Source organism: Nicotiana sylvestris, chromosome 10, assembly GCF_000393655.2.
Source record: "Nicotiana sylvestris chromosome 10, ASM39365v2, whole genome shotgun sequence".
Classification (NCBI taxonomy): domain Eukaryota; kingdom Viridiplantae; phylum Streptophyta; class Magnoliopsida; order Solanales; family Solanaceae; genus Nicotiana; species Nicotiana sylvestris.
The window spans coordinates 51,330,602-51,353,061 of NC_091066.1; the positions used below are offsets into that span (position 1 = coordinate 51,330,602).

General features: G+C 38.4%; 1 protein-coding gene across 1 annotated transcript; it reads right to left on the minus strand.

Moving 5' to 3' along the window:
• Positions 1-1,434: 1,434 nt before the first annotated feature.
• Positions 1,435-21,624, minus strand: LOC104211137 (acetyl-CoA carboxylase 1-like). The gene is made up of 32 exons (XM_009760148.2): positions 21,329-21,624; positions 20,298-20,682; positions 19,856-20,062; positions 19,611-19,772; positions 19,373-19,465; positions 19,174-19,269; positions 18,838-19,011; positions 18,520-18,613; positions 18,245-18,432; positions 18,106-18,156; positions 17,988-18,027; positions 11,693-11,817; positions 11,491-11,607; positions 11,309-11,383; positions 11,163-11,219; positions 10,863-10,967; positions 10,590-10,676; positions 10,314-10,505; positions 10,057-10,245; positions 9,806-9,916; positions 9,629-9,715; positions 9,328-9,504; positions 8,655-8,732; positions 8,441-8,563; positions 6,489-6,758; positions 6,049-6,392; positions 5,589-5,826; positions 5,116-5,465; positions 4,824-5,037; positions 4,233-4,409; positions 2,001-4,148; positions 1,435-1,907 (listed from the first exon to the last, which is right to left on the minus strand). The coding sequence occupies exons 2-32, from the start codon at positions 20,670-20,672 to the stop codon at positions 1,851-1,853; spliced, it is 6,801 nt and encodes a 2,266-aa protein (XP_009758450.1). The 5' UTR covers positions 20,673-20,682; positions 21,329-21,624; the 3' UTR covers positions 1,435-1,850.
• Positions 21,625-22,460: the final 836 nt, after the last annotated feature.

Genomic DNA, 22,460 nt, shown 5'->3' on the forward strand with positions numbered 1-22,460 from the left:
CCCAATTTATTCTAACAACACTCACTCAAAAGAAAACAAAAATTTGACTTTCTTTGGCTACAAATAACTAATTGACTAATATTAGTAATATTTTATGAATTAGCTAATTTTTATAATAAGCTATTTATAAATGGACATAATAGATATTTTTTCGTAAGTTTTCGCGCTGGGCGAGTGTGGGACGGGTTCAAGAATATTTTAAAAATTCAAAGCGGTTGCGGGACGATGGCAGTTTTGACTTTTGAGCAATACATGTATCGTACATTACGGCTCTTCATTAAAAAAAATCAACTATTTTGTACTTTTCTGTTCAAGTAAATTTCTTATAGACTTTCTCAGTGGTATTTGGCATTTATAATTTTCCCCTTGCTAATCTTTAACATTTTTTTTTTAAAAAAAAAATTTAGTTCATTTATCTCCTCCTCTTTTTCTTGCTCCTTTAAGCTTAAATTTGCAGGTCATATCTAGCTATGATCTGGACGTAGATATTACAAATCATTCAAGCTCTTTTTCTTCTTTTTTGTTTTCCTTAAATTTCTTTAATTGTTCTATAAGGACCCATCGCATGACCAACACTTTTTGACCCGTTTATTTTTGTGCAAACTTCATAGTTCTCAAAAAGAAAAGAATATCGATGCCAGCTTCTGTCGGGTAGGAGCGTTAGCAGTTTTAAAAATATATACTCCTATTTAATACCGATTAATATAATTAACTTTTTAATTAAATTACTACTTTTATGGATTATTACGCTAAAAAACATTTTCTAACAATATAATTAGTAGACATCCATAATCCAGCAGCACAACAGGAACGGCTAAGAAAAAAGAAGAAAGAAGGCTATATTGCTAATTTTTTCTTTTAAAAAAAAATCAAAGAGAAACTGCACATTAAAAATGAAAAAGGGAAGTTTTGCTTCGCGGGGCGGGTTGAAAATAAAAAAAAATTGCTATGCGGTGCAGGGCGATAAGGGTTAAGGCTAAACTCGCCCCGCCCCATTGCCATCTCTCACAAAACTGATGACTGATCAGTAATAAAACTTCATCATAAGTAATTGAGGCTCTTCCAATTAATTTATATTGGTGAAAATCTACATTCAGTAAGCTAATCAACATCTATAAGCGGCTAAGCTGGTCATGAAGTGACATTTTCTCCCCTCAGATATATATATCCTCATGGATTAGTAAAGTTCCTCATCGTTTAGCTTTGTATTTATTTAATAATCTAACAATCTAACATAATCTAGACAGCCAACTCCAACGTAATTTTTGTTTTTCAACAGTTACTTAGTGATTAACTAGGAAGAATTTTTTACTTTCAATAAATTAAACATGGGTAAGGAATACATATGCCGTCATCAAAAACTAATAATATCAGTGAATAGCACTAAATAATACTCCAGTAGTGGAAAGAGAAAAAGAAGATTGCAATTCCAAATGAGAAAAAACACTTGTACTGAATAGCAGGAGCATGAGTCACAGCTCATATTTTATTTGGACATTCAAGGCTAACCAATTGTTAGACAGGCTAAGATAACAATGCAAATATACATAAAGAGCTGCAGTAATTTCAATAAAAAGGAGCCTGCTACGTAAAGAATATTTCTGCTCAAACAAATGAAGACTACACCCTACACTCTCAAGATGCTACTATTTACACCTCGTCAAGACAAATTTAAACCACTTGTCTACCAAGCTTGTCCAACATATAATAGAGAGAACCATCATCATAGTACAGGTTGAGTGCTAACCGCTCTGCTCCTCTTAACAGGCAGATGCACTGGCCGGCAGGAAACTGTCCTAGAAGAAATGGCAGACAACAATTGCTGGCAACGTTAGTTACAAGCTGCTTCATCAATTAAGCAACTTTTTTAGATCACTGATCAATTGCTCTCTGGTTGCTGGCTCAACCTGCAGACCAAAACTTGAAGCTTGTTTCAGGCACCTTAAACAGGTAAAGATATAATAGTGGTGGAACAAAATTTTGAAAGAGTGACGGCTAACCTTCTGTAGGAGGGAAAGAAGACCCTGTGGTAGAGCACGTAAATCCAATGTCGAATCGCCAATCTTTGATAACTGAACTAGTACCTTTTGCACCCGCAACTGTTGTAATTGTTCCTCATAGTTCTTGGGGTCATTCTTCCATGAGAAAAAGGCTTCATCATCTATCCAAGAATCTACTTTGCCTCCTTTTGAATCCAAAAACCAGGTTTTCACCATATCCATAGCGGATTTGTAAGAAAGCTGGTCCCCTGCAGCATTCCTCACAGTTTTGACCAACATCTCCTCCTCCACTCTTCGAAGCAGACGTCTGTAAAAGAATGAACGAGAAGTTTCCCAATTTACTACTTCACGGATCACCCCCTTCGCTGCCATTCTTAACGAAGTATCATGCAATTCTGCAAACTTTGTAGCTATCTGCGTGTATACTGGCAAAAGCTGTGTCTCACGTGTTTTAATTTGCTGCTGTAAGGCCTCAACATTAGTGTATACTCCTGCAGTCCTGGCTTCCTGAAGCTTTAACTTGAGATTTATAAGCTGTTGGTCAAGCCTACCCATGCACTCCAGTAGTTCTTTTGTTCTGAATTTAATTTCAATCATACCTTCTGGCTCAAGGACATTTCCCTTGGCTGTCCGTTCTGCGTACATTTCAATGTGGTCTGAATTGATTTTACTATCCACAACCACCCATGCCCCACCACGGAGTTCACCCATCATAGGGATGTAAACAAAAACAGGCTGTTTGTACGTTCTAAGGTTCTCAACAATGGTTGATCCTGCCTGAAGGATACCTTCAAAGAGATCCCTCTGTCCACCGGAAAAGCCCCTCCAGTTGGCAAGAATGAAAAGAGGTAACTCCTCCCTATTGAAGTCCATCAATGCTTGAGCTGTTTTAGTTGCAGAGTCAGGAAACCATACTTGCCCTGCTTGAGGGACAACCCTTTCATGAGAATCGAGCTGTCCAGGATCGGCAGGGATTACTTGCATCATAGTTTGTGTCTCAACAGCAACTATTCCTACAGGGATTCCTCCGAGTTTTGCCCTGCCTGTCACAACAGTTCTTGCCCAACCTTCCAGTGTCTCAATGAAGCTATCCTTGTCAAAAATGCCCCCCAGCCACTTTCCACTTGCATCCGTGTGGCCAGAGATGGCAGCACGTGGATCACATGCGGTCTCTGGGAAGTACTCAACAGGTCTCTGTGGAGGATCCAATGGAGTTGAAATAGGAAGTGGACCACCAGAATATGGCGGAACGAAGCTCAACCAATTTAAAATCTTTGATATCCCCTCGAGGTCATCAGAGACAGTCAGATGAACAACACCATTAGTTCCCATAATTTTAGGTCCGCCAAGTTGCATGTGGGAGCTATAAACTTCCCGGCCCAAAAGTTTGTTAAGTGCAGAATAACCAGTAAGAATAATTGGCTGATCAAGCCTCTGTATACACCGCATACCAAGACGAGCAAGATAAGCACCTATTCCAACTGTTCTCCCGGTTACATATGTCAAGGTAAATGTTTCATGGTATGCCCGAGAATAAGCACTTGCAATGGCTCCACTGCCACTTAAGTTCTCAACACCCAGGCCATCCTCTTCTCCAATAATAGTATCTATCACCCATCGAACTTCTCCATTTGACAGCTTCAATTCATGTGCCATGACAGAAGATTTGATACGTTCATGATCCTCAGGAATCAAGTATATATACTGAAAACCACGCTCGGGGTTCGATTCATCAGACCATCCAACTTTAAAGCAAGATTTTACCTCCTCAGCTGCACCAATACGAGCCCCTGAATTTGCTGCTAAATAAATAAGTGGCAGTTTCTGTGTGCAAGAAACACCAGTCACTGCTTGGAAAAATGCATCCTCGCTTGGGCCAAAAGATCCATTTATGAAGGTGACATCATTTGCTACAACAAGAATTTTCCTGCCCGTAGGGAACTCAGGAGTAGACATTTCCATAATCCATGCCACCATGCCGACGTCATTGAATCCAGGCTGGCGCTCCACAGGGACAAGAGGAGTACCCCAGCTTCCTTTTTTGTCAACAAAAGTTAACTCTGTGACTTTCAAGAGGACATTGTCCTTAGGCTTGTCTGTTCCAGGATTATGACTTGCCCAAGACTTCTCCAGTGCTGCTTTAAATGCCTGCACAAGGGAATTTTATGATATGTTGACATTGATCCAGATGGTAATAACTGGCATAATGTCTACTTTCATTCAAATGTTTACCAGTGGAAAATCATAGCAGTAAGTGGTGTCGTTCTTGCGGGCTAAAAGCCGTTTCTGGTCGAGCACAGCCAGCGGTGGATAAGGTGCTGTTACTGGCACTCCATTCAAAGGACCATGGCCAATAGCTGAATGATACACTACTCTTTGTACACCTGTATCTTCCACTTCTCGATAAATCTGAGAGTTCAATTTCGAATAGCATGATGTCAATGTTAATCACAGACTTCTATGGCAGAAACTAATACTTGAAGTTGGAATGAAACAAGTCATGAGGCATTAGTATGTCCGCCGGAATGCAGGTCCAGCAAATGGTTTAAGTCAATACAACGGAACAACTTATCTGAGTCCAAAAGTTCATGGGCTAATAGAGAACTAGACACCATTTCCATTATAAGCATGATTAACTTCAAGCTCTTTACCAGAAAAGGTAATAGAAGAAAAAAGAAAAAAGAAAGAACTAACAAAAGAAAGTAACCATTCACGGTTCAAGCGCAAAGCATCGACTGATATTTGCTCTCTAACACAACAGAAGTCAGTTTTGTATCAGATAAGCCATCAAAAAATTTCAAGTACATACTAAATTCCACTTACATGCACAATGCAGGTGTGACCTGTCACATTCGCAACCACAATCCTCCAAGCACCAGTTGCGTCTCCTGCAGATGATATCCAAAGTTTCACTTCCCACTCACAAACGCCTAACCTGTGCATCCTCACACCAACAGAAGCATTGATTTCATGAGCTAGCTCTTCTAAGATTTTCTGAACTTCCGCTTCTTTGTGCTCGTTATTTACGTCTGCCCTCCTGCAACAGAGTCATGAAGTGAGCAATGGGCCAACTTTTGTCCCTAATAGCAAGCATAAAGACAAAAAAATTACTGACTTGTGGTATGGCAACAAATCATCAAACTCTTGCTCTCGTAAAATATACAAGTACATATGAGCATGGTCAGCTTTGAGAGTTGAATTATGGAGATTAAGTTCAAGCTCTTCCAGTGCAGATATTAAGGACCTCAATATGCTCCTTGAAGTAAACGGCAAATTCAAAGAGGAATGAGCCGTTCCCTGATTTAATCCTTGATACGCTAGTAAACCATCATCTGTTGGTTGTCTTACAAGTGTTCTGAGAAACATCCTCTGGATTGGATTCTGCTTGTCTACAACAGTGTAGAGGTGCCACTGACGGTCCCGGGATGGAGTATACTTTATATTATCATAGATTTTAAGCTTTTCCTGCATTTCCGGGAAATTATGAACCTAAGATCAGCTCATGGTCCAAGAATTACAAAAATAAAGCATCAATAGTAATATAGGATATAGTTAACAGGAGAAAATGTAGTTAAACAAAATACAAACCAATTCAAGATAAATGGATAGAGGAGGCTCTAGATGACGCAGTAGAGCCTCCTCCTCATAATATAGCTTCTCTGTTGACCAGTGAAAGGAGTGCCTCATTGGCACCCTCCCTTCATCTCTTTGTATGATGCAGCTGATAACCCCTACACCTGCACTTTTAAGGCTGGCGCTCGCATCTTTGTCTCTCAGTATTTTGGCTAACTTGTAAATTCTCTCTTGAGCCTGATCTTCATCACCACTGCAAACAATGGTTTGTACCATAAGTCAGTTTCTCGCAAATCATTGGACCAGATACACATGTAAAATATTTGGCCATGCCAGATAGAGGTCTATCCTATTACTTCCTTTTAACGGGCATCTATTTATATGTGCCTCATGATTTATCCATATATCTAACTTAAAAGTTACTTTAGCAGTAGAAATTTAGCTGCGAGATCAAACATAATAACACTTTTGATACCTATCCTGAAGCAAACTCATTTGGTTGTTGATGCCCACCAATGCAATGTGCAGCATGTTACCATGACTGACTGGTTGAGTCGATCCATTCGACATCTCTGCATGCAAGTCATGCGCAGTCTCCCTTAATGCAGAATTTAATACTGTTGGCAAGAGTTGGAGAGATTTGATAATAACCATGGCTCCCCATTTTCTCTCACTGTGTTTCTCAACTAACGGTTTTACTATCACGTTGTCTCCTCCAGACCCACTCTTTCTCTCCACATGCTCTTCCATAAACTGCCATGTAGCTATTAGTCCAGATCTGTGCCACTGCATCCTCACACTCCCTTGAACGAGGTAAGGCTGGAGTAGATATCAAAAGTTAAATTAAAAAACTATACATATGTCTTAAATATAGATGCGCCGAAACAAGTAAATCAAGACTTTGAAATACAGTACCTGATAGAGTCTACGAATGTAAGTCTCCACAACCCGCCTCTGAAGGGTGTGATCACTGTGATCAAAAAGGCCTACAAGTGCATCTTCGACTGCTAACGGAGCACTCACTAGAACTTCCATCCTTTCGTTGATGGCACTTTTTCGCTTAGGAGTATCCATGCTGTCACCTTCTTCAGTGAACATCTCCAGCTCAGAAAGATTTCTGGCAATACTCGAACGTAGTTCACTCAGTTTAGTCTGTTCGAGGAGTTGACTGGCCTTCAGTGCCAGCTGTAAAATGAAATCGAGAATTAGAAACTCTGTCAAGGAGTTTCAACGTAACCCACTTAACAATACAGAAACTGATAAATGATGAGAATCACAGAATGTTGTCAAACAAATTCACACTAGGTGATTTTTTAGAAGGCAAACTACATAAGTTACCCCCTGAACTATAGACCAAATCCCTGTTACACACTTTTTGCAGACGAAAATCATCTTGCACTCAACCTTTCCAGAGTGTGCCTAAGACACACTACTTTTGTTTGACAAATTTTTCAAAACATATGTAATATCATGCACCAATAAAGTCGTGACACGTGTCATTATTTTTTATTAAAACATAAAACACTTAAAATTACAACTATACCCCTTAACCATCTTCTCCATTTCATTTCTTTCTCTTCTCTGCAAATTACCCCCTTTCATCTCATCTTCCCAGACACCCCATGACCTTGAAATTACATATCTTCTCTGCCACCCTTCTCCACCTTCATCTATCTTCCATCTCCGACAAGAAGCCCATGACCTTGAAATTACATATTTCCAGCCCAACTCAACCAAAGTTGAAAGTGATACGGCCTAATTGATTTATTTGTTTTCCAACTGCTTCATCAGTTCATCTGCTTTCAGGGATTTATACATCTTGAACAGTTAAATCTTATTTCATTATCAATGACCAATTTTATTCAACCAATTTCGCTGATACCAAATCTAAAATTCATTACACAAATCAAATTACAAGCTAATTGTATTAACTGAAATTTTAGTCATTGCTCATTACTTTGAGTATTCTGTTTAAACTCAGTTTTACTAAAGAGCATTCATAAAAACTTGCTCTATTTGTCAATTTGACTTATAACTTGAAGTTGCCTTTGCTTCTGGATACCGCGAGTGCTAACAAGCACCAAAAAACTATCCATATTTTCCACTTGCCCCCCCTACAAAATCACCCACTTTCCTATCCATCATTACAGATCTGAAAAAAGAAAGCGAGAACAGAAAAATGGGAGATGAAATGGTGGAAGTTATGTGTGAAAGAGATGAAAAGGGGGGAGGCGTATGAGGAAGAAGAAGAGAAGGGAGGGGTGGGGTTCTGGTAACAATTAATTTAAAACAAAGAAAATATATAAAATTTTGACATGTGGCACTTAAACATGAATTGATTTTTTTTTTAAAGGGTTCACGCTCTTTATCTTTTTGATTATACACGTGCCTTCCATGTAATAAAAGTGGTGTGTCTTATGCACACTTTGGAAAGGTTGAGCGTGCAAGATGATTTTCGTCCGCAAAAAGTATATAACAGGGATTTGGTCCATAGTTCACTTATGTATTTTGTCTTTTCTAGAATGGTATCTAATGATGAGCCACTAAATGAACCATTAAAAGAATATAAGGATCCTTTGCATTTTCTTTTTTTTTCCCTTCCTTTTGCTTCTTCTAATGATCGGTATATTGATTGATTGATTGAGAGAGAGAGAGAGAGAGAGAGAGAGCAGAAGGATGTGATGAAGGATTGGGACTAGATGGTCCCCAGGGAGAGCAAGAGTCATTCCAGGAAGTTTTGACTTAATATCAAGATTGTATGTCAAAGATATGAAAAGCAAAAGATAAGGTTACTCAAGTTCCCGCAAGCACAGGACAATGCAAGTACGGATATCAATGTCTTTACAAAAGATGTATGGAATACCAACCTCGGAATAATTTGTATGGTTGAGTGCTGAGAAACGGATAAGTTTTTCCCTGTATGCTGCAGGATTGGGATATACCAGTTGCTCCATCAGACTAAGTATAAGCTTATTTTTACGCCTAACACCCTGGAAAATAACACATTAATGGTACCGCATATTTTCCAGCTTAACAACAGCAGAAGAAAGGAAAGTGAATACATTAACAATTAGCTTATACCTGATGAGAAAGCACTATGTCGACAACCTTCAAGAGATCTTTCTTATATTGAAGCCGGAGACGTTCAATCACATCAGCCTGAAAAAGGAAGGCATCAGAACTGAATAACATAACATAACCAAGAAATCAAGATATGCAATGTTACATATTGACAACATGATAAGATGGAGAACATGCAACAATAAGTAGCATTTTGATAATCCAAATGATCTTGAGGCCTTCTAGAGAGATGATTGACAATAAAATATTAGCTTCTTATGGTACATAATACAAATAAGATGAGAATGCATAAGATGATCTACAACGTAAATCATTTTAGAAAAATCATGGTATACCGTATATGAATAGAACAGGCCGCTTTGTTGGAAAGAAGTTGGGTATTGTTTACCATACCAATAATAAGAAAATTCTGTTAAAGAAAATGGAAAGGCCCCTCAAGGGATTAAGGCTGACTAAGTCGGAGGAATTAAGTTTTCTGGTACTTTACATTTCTAGTATCTCACTTTGAGTAACTCTATATCCTCATATGATATAATGGTTATAATTTTCTATAACCGTTGTTTAATTGCAGATGCTGAAGGTATATATTCCAAACTATAAAGATGCTCGAACTTAGATATCTAGTCATGCAGAGGATGATTATCACACAATAATTGTTTGCATTACAACCCACCTGGATATTGTCACTAAACAATTCTTCAACAGTTAGATACTCTTCAAAAAGGGAATGGACGATACCACGGGCATGGCTCTCTCTTCCACCCTCATAAGACTTGACGAGACTCATTAAAGGTTCAACTAATCTTTCTTGAGCTCCTTTTTCTTTTTCTGAGCAGGTTCTTAGGTGAGCCTAAAGCAAAGCAGAGAATGATAGACAAATAAATCAATGTTAGAAAAGATAGTATGTGAACGTTAAAAAGAAATAACCAAAAAAAATTAGTGTGAAGAAAAAGAAAATGTAGTAAAAGACTCACCTCAAGGACACCTCTCAGAATTCTAGCAGGGAAGTCGACAGTTTGCAAGCCCGAAATCCCCTCATATTCCTTATATTTTGCTTCCAACTGCAACAAGAATACATAAAGCGAAATAATTAGCCAGAGATCTACTAATTTCCCATAAGAGAGGAAAGAAATCATTATCCGACCATTTACCTCATATCTGAGGTCCTTCGGAAGTCGTGTTGCCAGTACGGAGAGGCATTCTTGCCACTGTAGAAATGGAAGCTCAGGACTGTCTAAGCAACTTAGCAAGTTATGAACCACCTGGATCGGAAGATTAAGTTGTGTTCATCAGAATTTATTTCATTATGTATTGGTTAAAATATTTTCTAGATAACTGTTCACAAAAAGATGTTACACAAGCAATTACATTCTACATCAACTCCAAATTATAAGTTACCTACATCATCAACATTATGGTCATATCCGGCAAGAATCATCCTTGTTGCATTAAGACTTGCGGCACATCTCTGATGAACTTTTCCAGATATGGCAGTTGGAGGTTCCAAAATAGGAAAGCTTCCACGAAAAGGCTCTGCTTTTCTTACTGCAGAAGGGTCATCTAAATCAAGTGATGCTATAAGCTCACCAGCCTACAAACAAAGTTATCTTTAAGTTGCTGCGGAGAAAAGAAATATATGCTTTATTGCTAATACAGTACCTGCATTGCTTGACCTTCAGACATCTTAAAATGGATAACTCCTGAAGCAGGTGAAAGAAGGGGCATGCACATCTTCATCACTTCAACCTCTGCATAAGGTGTGTCAGCATCAACATGACTACCGTCAGACATCAAATATCTCAGAAGTTTGCAAGGTGTCTCCGCAATTAACTTTGACGGATCGTGATCATTCTGGAACCGACGAAAGCTATATATAAGAAGGTGCCGTTTTTTAAATAAATAAAAATATATTGGGAACTGAATAATTATCGGCACCTGCAGCAAGCATGTTCTTCCATCTATTAGAAGGCGAGTTCCAGCTGCTTCCTCCTCTGCATATATAACATGACTGTTTCCATCCAGCTGCAGTGATCAAGGGAACTTAGATGTAATAATATAATTTTCGTATTTGAAAAAAGAATCAATTAGTCTTTCCCCACATTGGTTCTACAAATTCTATGCAACATAAAAGCTTATGGCTACTACAGACAATAGTGTAGTTTCTGGTAAAAGGGTATATAGAGAAGTTGCAGAGGGATTGATTATTGCCTGCATCAGTAGTCCTCCATCACGCAGAGTATGTATTTCTGCTTCGATCTCTGACTCATTCATCCTCAACCTGTAGCTTCCTGGTCCTCCCCTCACCATATTAATCTAAGAGACAAAACCGACCAATTACTAAGTTGCAAACAGTCCATGAAGCAGAATCAAAAAAGAACTGGAAACAACTTTATCACTCTTTTGTAGCGCTAGCAGGATAGTATTAGCTAATTTCCCTTTTTCTACTGATACCACGAAGACAACGTCACAACAACATGTAGAATGAAGCGAGTACAGCATCCTACTTACTGTGTACTTGCTCCCTTCAATGTTTAGTGAGACTTGAGAGCTCACAAGGGAAATATGCTGCACATAGATGGATGATGGGTTATTCCAAAAAAGAGATGGAGAAAATGTAAGATTTTGACCAGGACAAACATTCTGAGACTGAATACCTTGGGTGGGATTTGTCCTTTTTCAAGATAACCAATATATTCAGAAACCAAGGCTGCACCACTTGCAGAAGCTTTCTGAGATTGACAAGTGACAACACGGTATACTGGTATCAATTTTGCAAGTAAATTCCCAAGATAAAACCTTTAGGAATCTAACATCAGTCATGAAACGGGAAACTTACATAAAGAGCTCCTCCAACCACAGAAAGATACCAAGGAGGTCTTTCTGCTCTAACCCTCATGGCAATTCTACTGTCCAACCAGCCGGTATGTATCTTATTTTCTCTGTAATCTGAAGCCTGCAGAAAATGTGTAACTTAACGCAGAGAAATAACACTCGGATGGAGTTGGTCCTGAACTTTTTTGATTATCTGAGACTCTTACATGCAATAGATCAATTGTGTAATCAACATTTGTACGAATCTCTCCTCGGATCTGGATTTCCTTCAGTCCAAGGACCATATTTGCAATGGCCAGGGCTCTGGACTCTCCAAAAGCAAAAACATGTCCTGCGTCAAGATATAGCAATCCATAAATTCAATAGGTTAGACACAATATTTAGAGTTTTTTGCTGGGCACTCATATTTTGAAATACAAGGTATGATATCTGATAGCGTATGTGGAAACATTTTTATAAGAACTTCTAGCAATTTTCCAGCCAATGTTTGATAACACTGTCACAAATTTATAGGAAGAACCAGAATAGAGTTGGCATAAAAATGAAGCAAAGTCAGAAATAGGCTAAATGCACACTCACACATACACAGAAAAGTTGAACGTAGCAGAAATTTGATGCAAATCTGCACGGGCTGACACAAACCCAGATACAAGTTTGATATTTCTAATTAATCTTGTGTTAGATAGCAATTTCCTATTGTTAACAATTCTTCTGGAAACAGCATGAGTTTAATAGCTATGCTTTAACTAGTTCACAAATTAAAAAGAGATTGATATATGCATGCTTCACTGGTGATTATTCTTCAGTTAAGTGAAAGTAATTAAACCTGGTTTATAATGTTTTTAACTTATAGAGGTGGGAAAACTGCATAACACAGCTTGAGATGCAAAGGAACTCTTTAGTCCTAATGCATCTTCTGAGGTATGCTTTTGTCCATAAATAGAATGATGCAAAGTATTTCCCGAAAGAAGAAACGAAGGAATTCAAATGAAAAGAAAAGTTCATAATCTTTTACAAACTCGAGTCGTAACCCTGGTAGACCCAAAAAAAGAAGCAACTGCCTAATTGAAGCTGAATATTCTAGGTTGATATTAAAAAAATTTAACTAGGAAAGTGATAGAGTCCTGATTCTAAAGACATATTCTAGAAGAAAGTATCAGCGAAAGGATAAAGAATTGAATAATCTTGATGAAGTACAACTGCTGCAGTTTCTGAAATGCATATCTGATGAAACTGTCAACCAACAACTGCTCCAGCAGTTTAGTATATTCCTAGTTTTTAGTTGTCTGATCTTATCTTATTATGTGGTTCTATAAATATGTAATTAGTACTAGTTATTTAGGCATGTTCTATCAGAAGTAAAAGTACTTTATTTGGAGCCTTGTCCTCTTCGTACGGACAACTTTATAGGTGTAATTGTGTTTAAGATTCTTGCACAAACTATTGCCAATAATATTAACTTCTTTATTCTATTTCTTCTATTTTCTACTTCTAGTTACTATCAGTTTGGTATCAGAGCAGATCGATCCAAAATGGTCAATACCAGATCTTCTAATTCTCAAGAAGACGTTCCCAATGTTGAATCCCTTGCCCGACAATTATCTGTCATAGCATCAAAATTGAATTCAATTGATTCACTGGCAGCAGACATTGAAAGCCCAGACTGGTGGCACCCAACAAGAGGAAACCAGTTACCGAACCCGTCATGGAGGAAAGTCCGCTTGGCAAGAAGAGGAAGAAGATATCAATAGTCCAAGGTGGCCAAAAAATCCTTCACGGAGGCCACACACGAAGATGGAATTCCCTAGATTTGAAGGAGGTGATCCTAGAGGATGGATTTTGAAAGCAGAAAAATATTTCTGCTACTATCAAACTCCAGAAGAACATAAAATTGACATTGCAGCAATGTATCTAGAAGGCGATGTTCTTGATCTCTTCTCTTGGATTAATCGTGAGCGGACGTTGTTGTACTGGAAAGAGCTTGTGAAAGCATTGCAAGAAAATTATGGTCCTGCGGAGTTCCAAAACCCGGACGAGCATCTCTGTAGCATCCAACAAACAGGTTATGTACAGGAGTACCGTCAAGAATTTGCAAAACGTTCTTCTAGAGTCACAAACTGGCCAGATCATTGTTTGTTAGGTGTGTTCTTAAATGGGCTAAAGGAAGAACTTAAATCTGATGTTAGAATTCACAAACCCAGAACAGTTTACAGAGCAATGAGTTTGGCACTTGAATTTGAAAACAAATTAGGCCCAGTTCGCAGCAATAGAGGGCCTAATTGGACCCCAACCAGTAGACCCACTATACAAAACCCATTGCACTCTATTAAAAATGCCCAGGATAATGCTGCTTCTTCCTCTGCACATCAAAATTCACGAAGCAATGTTTCTACCAACCCATCAGCCTCCCAACCACTTCAAACACGAATATGGGATATCGAGAGGAGAAATCCCATGGCACAGGGACTTTGTTATCGTTGCCACGAGAAATTTGCACCAGGTCATAGATGCAAATCTACAAAACTATCTCTCATGGAACTTACAGGAGGAGATCAATTAGATGATGTTGATGACATCAACGCCACCAGCGGTGGTGACCCTCAAGAAACTGACATTGCTGAAATTTCATTTCATGCCATTTTGGGACACTCAGTTGGTACTACAATGAAGCTTTAGGGTGCAATCAACCAGAGACAGGTTTTAATACTTGTGGATAGTGGTTCCACGCATAACTTTGTGGCTGAATCCATTGTAGAAGAGCATAAACTTCCAGTAGAAATTGTTCCAACATTTGGTGTGCAGATAGGGAATGGGGACATCATACGTTGCAATAAAGTTTGCCGGAATTTTCAAATTCAGTTGCAAGGCTTAACCATCATTGTAGAAGAGCATAAACTTCCAGTAAAAATTGTTCCAACATTTGGTGTGCAGATAGGGAATGGGGACATCATACGTTGCAATAAAGTTTGCCGGAATCTTCAAATTTAGTTGTCAGGCTTAGGCTTAACCATCACTTAGGATTACTACCCTTTTGCAATTAGAGGGGCTGATTTGGTATTTGGTATCAAATGGTTAGCTTCTCTTAACACTATTCAAGCTAACTGGAACGATATGTTCATAATTTTCAATTGGCAAGGGAAACGCTACAAATTGCAAGGGGTGAGATTGGCGAATTCCACTGTGGCTTCCCTCCAATCTTTTAACAAGTTATCAGAGAATCCAGGTAATCCAATTCAGACACTTTTAGATGAGTTTCAGTCTGTGTTTTCTGAACCGATCTCTCTTCCACCATTTAGAACATATTCCCATGTTATTCCTCTGTTACCAAATTCTAAACCTCCAAACATAAGACCTTATCGTTACCCACATAGCCAAAAGACTGAAATTGAGAACCAAGTTGTTGCTTTATTAGAATCCGGTTTCATTCGTCCCAGCTCAAGTCCTTTTGCTAGCCCAGTTCTGTTAGTGAAAAATAAAGATGATTCTTGGAGGTTTTGTGTGGACTACCGTAGCCTTAACAAAATCACTGTACCAGACAAATATCCCATACCCAATATTGATGAGTTACATGGACCTACTATTTTTTCAAAAATTGATCTACGTTCAGGATACCATCAAATCCGAGTCCAACCTGATGTTGTCCATAAAATTGCCTTCCGCACTCATTCAGGCCCTTACGAATTTCTTGTAATGCCTTTTGGGCTCACTAATGCACCTTCCACGTTCCAAGTTGCCATGAACGATCTTTTCAGACCATATCTTAGAAAATTCGTCCTGGTTTTCTTTCACGATATTCTAATATATAGTCCTGACCCTCAAACACACCAACAACACCAGCAAACAGTCCTTCATCTTCTCTCCGTCAATTTCTTTTTTGCTAATCCAAAAAAATGTCTATTTGGACAACCCCAAGTTGGATTTTTGGGCCATGTGATTCCCCGAGATGGAGTAGCCGTGGATCCGGACAAAATATCCGTTGTTTTGGAATGGCCTGTGCCAAAAAATGTCAAGGAATTTCGTGGTTTTTTAGGTCTCACAGGGTATTACAGGCGGTTTGTTAAGAACTATGGGATCATTGCTCATCCTTTAACAGAATTGACCAAGAAAGATGCTTTTCACTGGAATGCAAAGGTAGAAGAGGTTTTTGACATCAGTTCCGGTGCTTCATCTTCCCGACTTTACTCAACAATTTACAGTTGAGTGTGATGCTTCATCTGATGGAGTAGGGGCTATTCTACTATAACAGTACCATCCCATTGCATATTTTAGTAAGGGATTCTCCTTTTCTAATCGCATTAAATCTACTTATGATCGCGAGTTATTAACTTTGGTCCTTGCATTGCAAAAATGGAAGCACTATCTTCTGGGCCGACATTTTATTGTCACCACTGACCATTGCAGCCTCAAATAACTCTTGAATCAACGGGTGACTACTGCTGAATAGCAACGATTGTTGCTTAAATTGTTGCCTTTTGATTTCACTATTGTCTATAAGTCTGGAAGTGAAAACAAAGGAGTTGATGCCTTATCCCGTCGCCCTCAACATGCTGATTTTTTTACTTTGGTAATGCCTATTCCATTAGACTTTAGTGATTTGAGAGAAACAATTGAAGTTGATCCATATACTAAGCAGATTTGAGATCAACTTTCTTCTGATCCTTCAACTCATCCAGATTTTTCGTTGTCTGCTAACCATCTTTATTACAAATCTCGGTTGGTTATTCCCGATTATCCTGAGCTCAAAGCCAAGATTTTAGCAGAGGCGCATGATTCTCCAACTGGAGGGCATGGAGGATACTTAAAAACTCTCAGAAGAGTATCTGCAAATTTTTTCTAGCCTTGTTTGAAGCATGATGTTAAGTTGTTTGTCCAGAATTGTTTGATATGCCAGCAACATAAATATGAAACATTAGCTCCAGCTGGTCTCTTACAACCTCTGCCTGTTCCTAACAGAGTCTGGGAGGATATCTCCTTAGACTTCATTGTTGGACTTTCTCCTTCTAATGGCTTTGATACTATTCTTGTCGTGGTGGACAGGTTTAGCAAATACAACCATTTTCTGGCTTTATTTCATCCCTTCACTACCGAAAGGGTGGCTGGTGTTTTCTGTAAAGAAATTGTCAGATTGCATGGTTTACCTCGCTCCATTCTTTCGGATCGTGATGTTGTTTTCTCAAGTATATTTTGGCAGGAACTTTTTCGCCTTAGTCGCACGCGTCTCCGTATGGGTACTTCATATCATCCCCAATCTGATGGTCAAAAGGAGGTAGTCAATCGATGCCTTGAAACGTATTTGCGCTGTTTTGCACACGACAAGCCAAAATCATGGCTTCAGTATATACCTTGGGCTGAATACTCTTTCAATACTGGTTACCATTCTTCAGCCAATATGACCCCTTTCCAGATTGTGTATGGAAGAGAGCCACCGCCCTTGCATTCTTTTGTTCATGGGCGAAACTAAAATTGCTGACCTTGAACAGCAGCTCGTGGAGCGAGATCAGATGTTAACATTACTACGTTCCAATCTCTTGAAGGCACAATCCAGGATGAAATCTCAAGCCGATTCCAAGCGGCGTGACTTATCTTTTAATGTGGGTGATGCTGTCTTCCTTCATCTGTAACCTTATCGGCAGAAGAGTTTAGCCAAACGTCCTAATGAGAAGCTTTCTCCTCAATATTTTGGCCCGTACAAAATTGTGCGCAAAGTCCTGTTGCTTATGAATTGCAGCTGCCTCAAACATCCAAGGTTCATCCCTTTTTTCATGTTTTGTTGCTTCGCCCTGCTCGTGGTTGTTCTGATGTTACCTCTCCACCACCCTTACCACTTTCGGGTGAATTGGAACTCATGTTGGAACCTGAAAAAGTTTTATCGCATCGTTGGGTGAAAGAATCTGGAGTGTCAACTCTGGAACTACTTATTCAATGGTATCATCGTCCTATTGAAGAGGCTAGTTGGGAAGACTATGACCTGCTTGCTGTTCAATTTCCTTCTTTCTGCCTTGAGGACAAGGCATCTTTTCGGGGGGGGGCACTGATAGAGTCCCAATTCTAAAGACTTATTCTAGAAAAAAATATCAGCAAAAGGATAAAGAATTGAATGCTCTTGATGAAGTACAACTGCTACAGTTTCTGAAATGCATATCTGATGAAACTGTCAACCAACAACTGCTCCAGCAGTTAAGTATATTCTAGTTTTTAGTTGTCTGATCTTATCTTATTATGTGGTTCTATAAATATGTAATTAGCACTAGTTATTTAGGCATGTTCTATCAGAAGTAAAAGTACTTTATTTGGAGCCTTGTCCTCTCCATACGGACAACTTTATAGGTGTAATTGTGTTTAAGATTCTTGCACAAGCTATTGTCAATAATATTAACTTCTTTATTCTATTTCTTCTATTTTCTACTTCTGGTTACTATCAGAAAGCATCAACTTTTTCAGCTGAAAATTCAAGAAAAGTCAAAAAGAACAAGACAACTGCATAATTAAACTTCAGCTTACCAAACTGAGAATCTGAAAATTCATGAATGCCTCCACCAGACTGCAAAGAAAAAGATTTATTACGCTCGGCAAAAATTTAAGCACCCCAACATTCTATTTCCATCTAGTTTATAAGTACCTTGACAGAGAAGTACGCCCACACATTTGGTTTGCTCTTAAAACTCAGCTCCTACATTATGAAATGTAAATTAACAAATGTTCATCCTAAAAGCACAGGACTAGAAAAGGGAATTGAAACTTTCCAGAAGAAATTTTACCTGTACTTTACCACTGGTAGGCTTAAAACCGTCATCAGGATCCTCACTTGTTACACGTACAGCCACACAATGACCTTTTGGCCTTGTCGACTCAGCCTTGTCAAAATCAAATGGTGTCGCAGCAATAGATGTTTTCCTCCAAGCATCATATCCGGCACCATGTTCCATTCCATAGAATCGCCTTATTTCTAATAGAATCAATGAAGAAAGCTTAAAAATAGGAAAAGAAGAACCTGAACATCTTAAGCCGAGAAAAGTGATATCTGGTACAAAACCTGGAATTTGCCACAAAGGAATCCCCATTCCAACAGCGACTTGAGCTGCTGGCAGGTTTATTTCTGCTATCCATTCAGTAACGGGGTGTTCAACCTAATAGAATGAGAAAGATGTGATACAAAATAAAAAGGTTCAAGATCATCATGTAGGTGATCACAACCAACATCAACTTAATTCATTACTCTAAATGCTTCTTTAAACAAGCATGAAAGAATTATCACCCAAATGGAAAAAAAAGAAGCCAATGTAGATCAATGCCTTCCTCTACGTGGTGAAAAGAAATAGTGCACATTCAAGCAGATGGCAGTATCACCAACCTGTAACCGAGGGTTGAGTTCCAAGAAATAGTACTCTCCAGTGTCCATACTGTAAAGATACTCAACAGTGGCAGCTCCAACGTAATTGACACTTATGGCCAGTCTTCTAGCAGCCTGCTCAAGTTTTTTCACCGTGTCTTGTGGAGCTACTGTAATTGGGCCCTCCTCAATTATCTAAGTTCAAGAAAATTAGACACATTAGTGATGACATTCCACTGATGTAAATGTGGCTGCCTCATGAAGGCTCTGCTAGTTGCTTCAACATTGCAAATAGAAGATAAGTGTTGTCTTTCAACTCATTACTAAACAATAATAAAAAATTATATATAAACTAACCTTTTGGTGTCGCCTTTGAACACTACAATCACGGCTGTGCAATGCTGCAACATTGCCATATTGGTCACAGAGTAATTGGACTTCTAGATGCCGACTCTAGTTATTTGAAAATCAAAAAACAATTCTAATGTTTAAAAGATACTCTCTCTCCAAAGATATGTTGAAGCATTAAGGCAGACAAGAAAGAAGATGGCTGAACCTGAGAAGCAACTTTCATTATAAATATTGGGGAGCCAGGAACTTCACCCTGAACTTGCTTGAATAGTGCCCTAACTTCATCATCATTATGAACCTGGAATGAGCAAGCAAGCCATGTACTTAGGTCGAATGAATACCTTATGTGTTCTGCTTAATTTTTCAATATTTTTTTCAAGAAGAATATATATTAAACTAATTGATTGCACTACTCGCAGCGCCTTGTTTATTAAAAGACAGACCTTTCTTATGCCTTTACCACCACCGCCCCAGGATGCCTTGATCATTGCAGGGAAACCTACATCTTGACAACTAGCAATTGCTTCTTCCGTCGTATGAACACATGCTTTAGCATATATTTCATCTGGGATAGAGACCAAAGAGCTTTCTGGAGGAACTTTGACCTGTGCCATTTACGAATTGTCCATTAAAAGCAGACTAACCACTGCGAAACCAACAGAATATAATCACAAGCATAAAGACTTACATTGGATCCACTCCATGGGAGAGTGGGTACTTCTGCTGCTTGAGCAATCAAAGATGAACCAATTTTATCTCCTAGTGCTGCCATTGACGTAGCCGGTGGCCCAAGAAATATGATCCCCTTTGCATTCAATGCATCTGGCAGTTCGGGATTTTCTGATGCATGACCCCAACCAGGCCAAACTGCATCAACATGAGTCATCTCTGCCATCTATGCAAAAGAAAGTACACCATGTATAAGTATTTACATTTTATTTTTGGCATTGTGTCCCTGGTCTTTTTACAAGAAGGTGTTAAGATGTAACAGATACAACCAGCTACACAGGCTAGACCAAGTTATCTGGAGACAAGTTGTTACCATTGGCTTGATGATCGGCTATAATTCATCTTGCATCAGGATAATGAGGTATATACATTATGACATCCTTAAAAAGATAGCTACAAACCTCTACGATGAGCTGCACATTGGCATAGTTGTTGTTATTCGTCCCACCAGGAACTTCTACAAATTGATCAGCTATTCTAATGTGCTCAGCATTTATTCTCATGTCCTCGGATGTAGCCATTGCAACCAACAAAATTGCCTTCTCTGTACCAAATGTCTCGTACGCCCACGTCCTAATACTACGTATAAACTTGACAGCTGCCATCCCATTGTTTGCAATTAAGATACTATTAATAGGCCGCTTCCCACCAAGGGCATTACAGAACTCAGCAACTTCAGCTCTAGCCATTGGAGACCTCAATGGAAGTGCACCATTGACGTGTCCATTTCCACTCTTGATCCTGATCATTGTTGGCATCCTTTGAGCTTCCGACATGTTGCAACGCCTGAAATCAAGAGGGAATGTACAATTTCAACAAGGGCTACTTTTGGCTGCAATAATAAATCATCCAACAACTATCAACTAAAACTTAATTGAGAGACAAGCGACCTACTTCTACTTCTTGACCTCCTATTTCATAATCCAGCCTTTCAAGTGACAAAACTAGATAACTTGAGCTATATCAGTATTAAAAAAAAAATAGTAATAAATAGTAGATTACTTAGGTTCGGAAAAAGTAAAAATGGATTAGCAACCTACCAAAGCAACTTTACATAAGACAAAAAATGCAGCATGAACTATATTATGATCATATGATTCAAACTGAATAGCAGTCCAAACCCGTCCCCTCCACCCAACCCCCCCCCCCCCACGCACACACAAAAAAAGATCTTTTTTATTTTCAATTGCAAGAGGGGAAGTACTCTTTCAACTAATCACATATCAACTCAAACTCAAAATATATATACTTAACAACAACAACAATAAAAACAACAACAGCACCCAAAAAAAAAAAGGAAAACAGGAAACCAAAAAGAATTTTAAAAAATCAAGAATCTACAGTTGACAAATTACAAGTTAAATTCACCAGAGAGGTGCTCAGCAGTAAATTTAAACTTGTCCAGTTTGATTAAAAGAGAAAATATACATACCCGTATAGCAAATTCACACTGAAATATGAAATGGGGTGTCAAAAAATTGCAGAAAGTTTCAATCTTTTAGAGTAAGAATTAAAGAATGTGAATATTTTCAGTCTGATTGGGCCATGTGAAGCAATATGAATGGTTCAAGAATAGAGAGGAGACCACAATGTGAATGCACAAATCTGAAGTAGGAGATTGTTTTTATTTGCTCTACTGCACAGAAGAGAAGAAGAAGAAGTAATGGGGGTAGAAAATGGTGCAATTAAATTTTGGTTTTTTGTTTGGTTTGGATTAGTTGGGGAGTTCTTTAAATATGAACTCATCTTTCAATGACTCCTAGCACGTGGTACCTGCCTTTGCCACCCCACCCCATTCTCCTACCTTCAATGAAAAACTTATTTGCGTTTATATCTGATTAAACCAATTAATATACGACATTTGTTTTCTCTTCTTAATTAATTGATTTCTATATTCTTTATTAATGACTGCTAACATTAAATATAACTTAAGTTGATGGAACACTAAAAAAAAACTTTTTATTACCGCACGCTTCTTTGTTATCACTATGCCTCGTTTCTTTTTCTTTTTTTTTCTTCAGAAAAGACCTAAAAATGTCACTGAACTTTAAGAAATGGTCTATCCATATCATCCGTTAAAAAAATGCTTATTTCATGTCACTGTCGTACACATTTGGATCATCCATGCCATTATTGACTAACGGCAGTGGCATGGATGGGCCAAATAAAAATTGAGCCGTTAGTCAATAATGGCATGGATGGACCAAATGTGTAACAGCAGTGACATGAAATGAGCATTTTTTTAACGGATGGCATGGATAGACCATTTCTTAAAGTTCAGTGGTATTTTTAGGCTTTTTCCGTTTTTTTTTTTAAAAGAAAAACCCTCCGCACGTTGAAGCTTTGATAATGTAGCATTGCACCCATGGCTTCATTTATGATCCTAGATGTGGAATTAAAGCATAAATTGATAAAGAGTTTCACTTACATATTTTAATTAATAATATAATTGATTTTATACTATCATTTATCAAGTCACATAAGTGATTTCGACTTGGATTATTGATAGAAAATGTGATTTATAATCTTGACATTAAGATAAATTGGTAAAAATTGCACGGGAC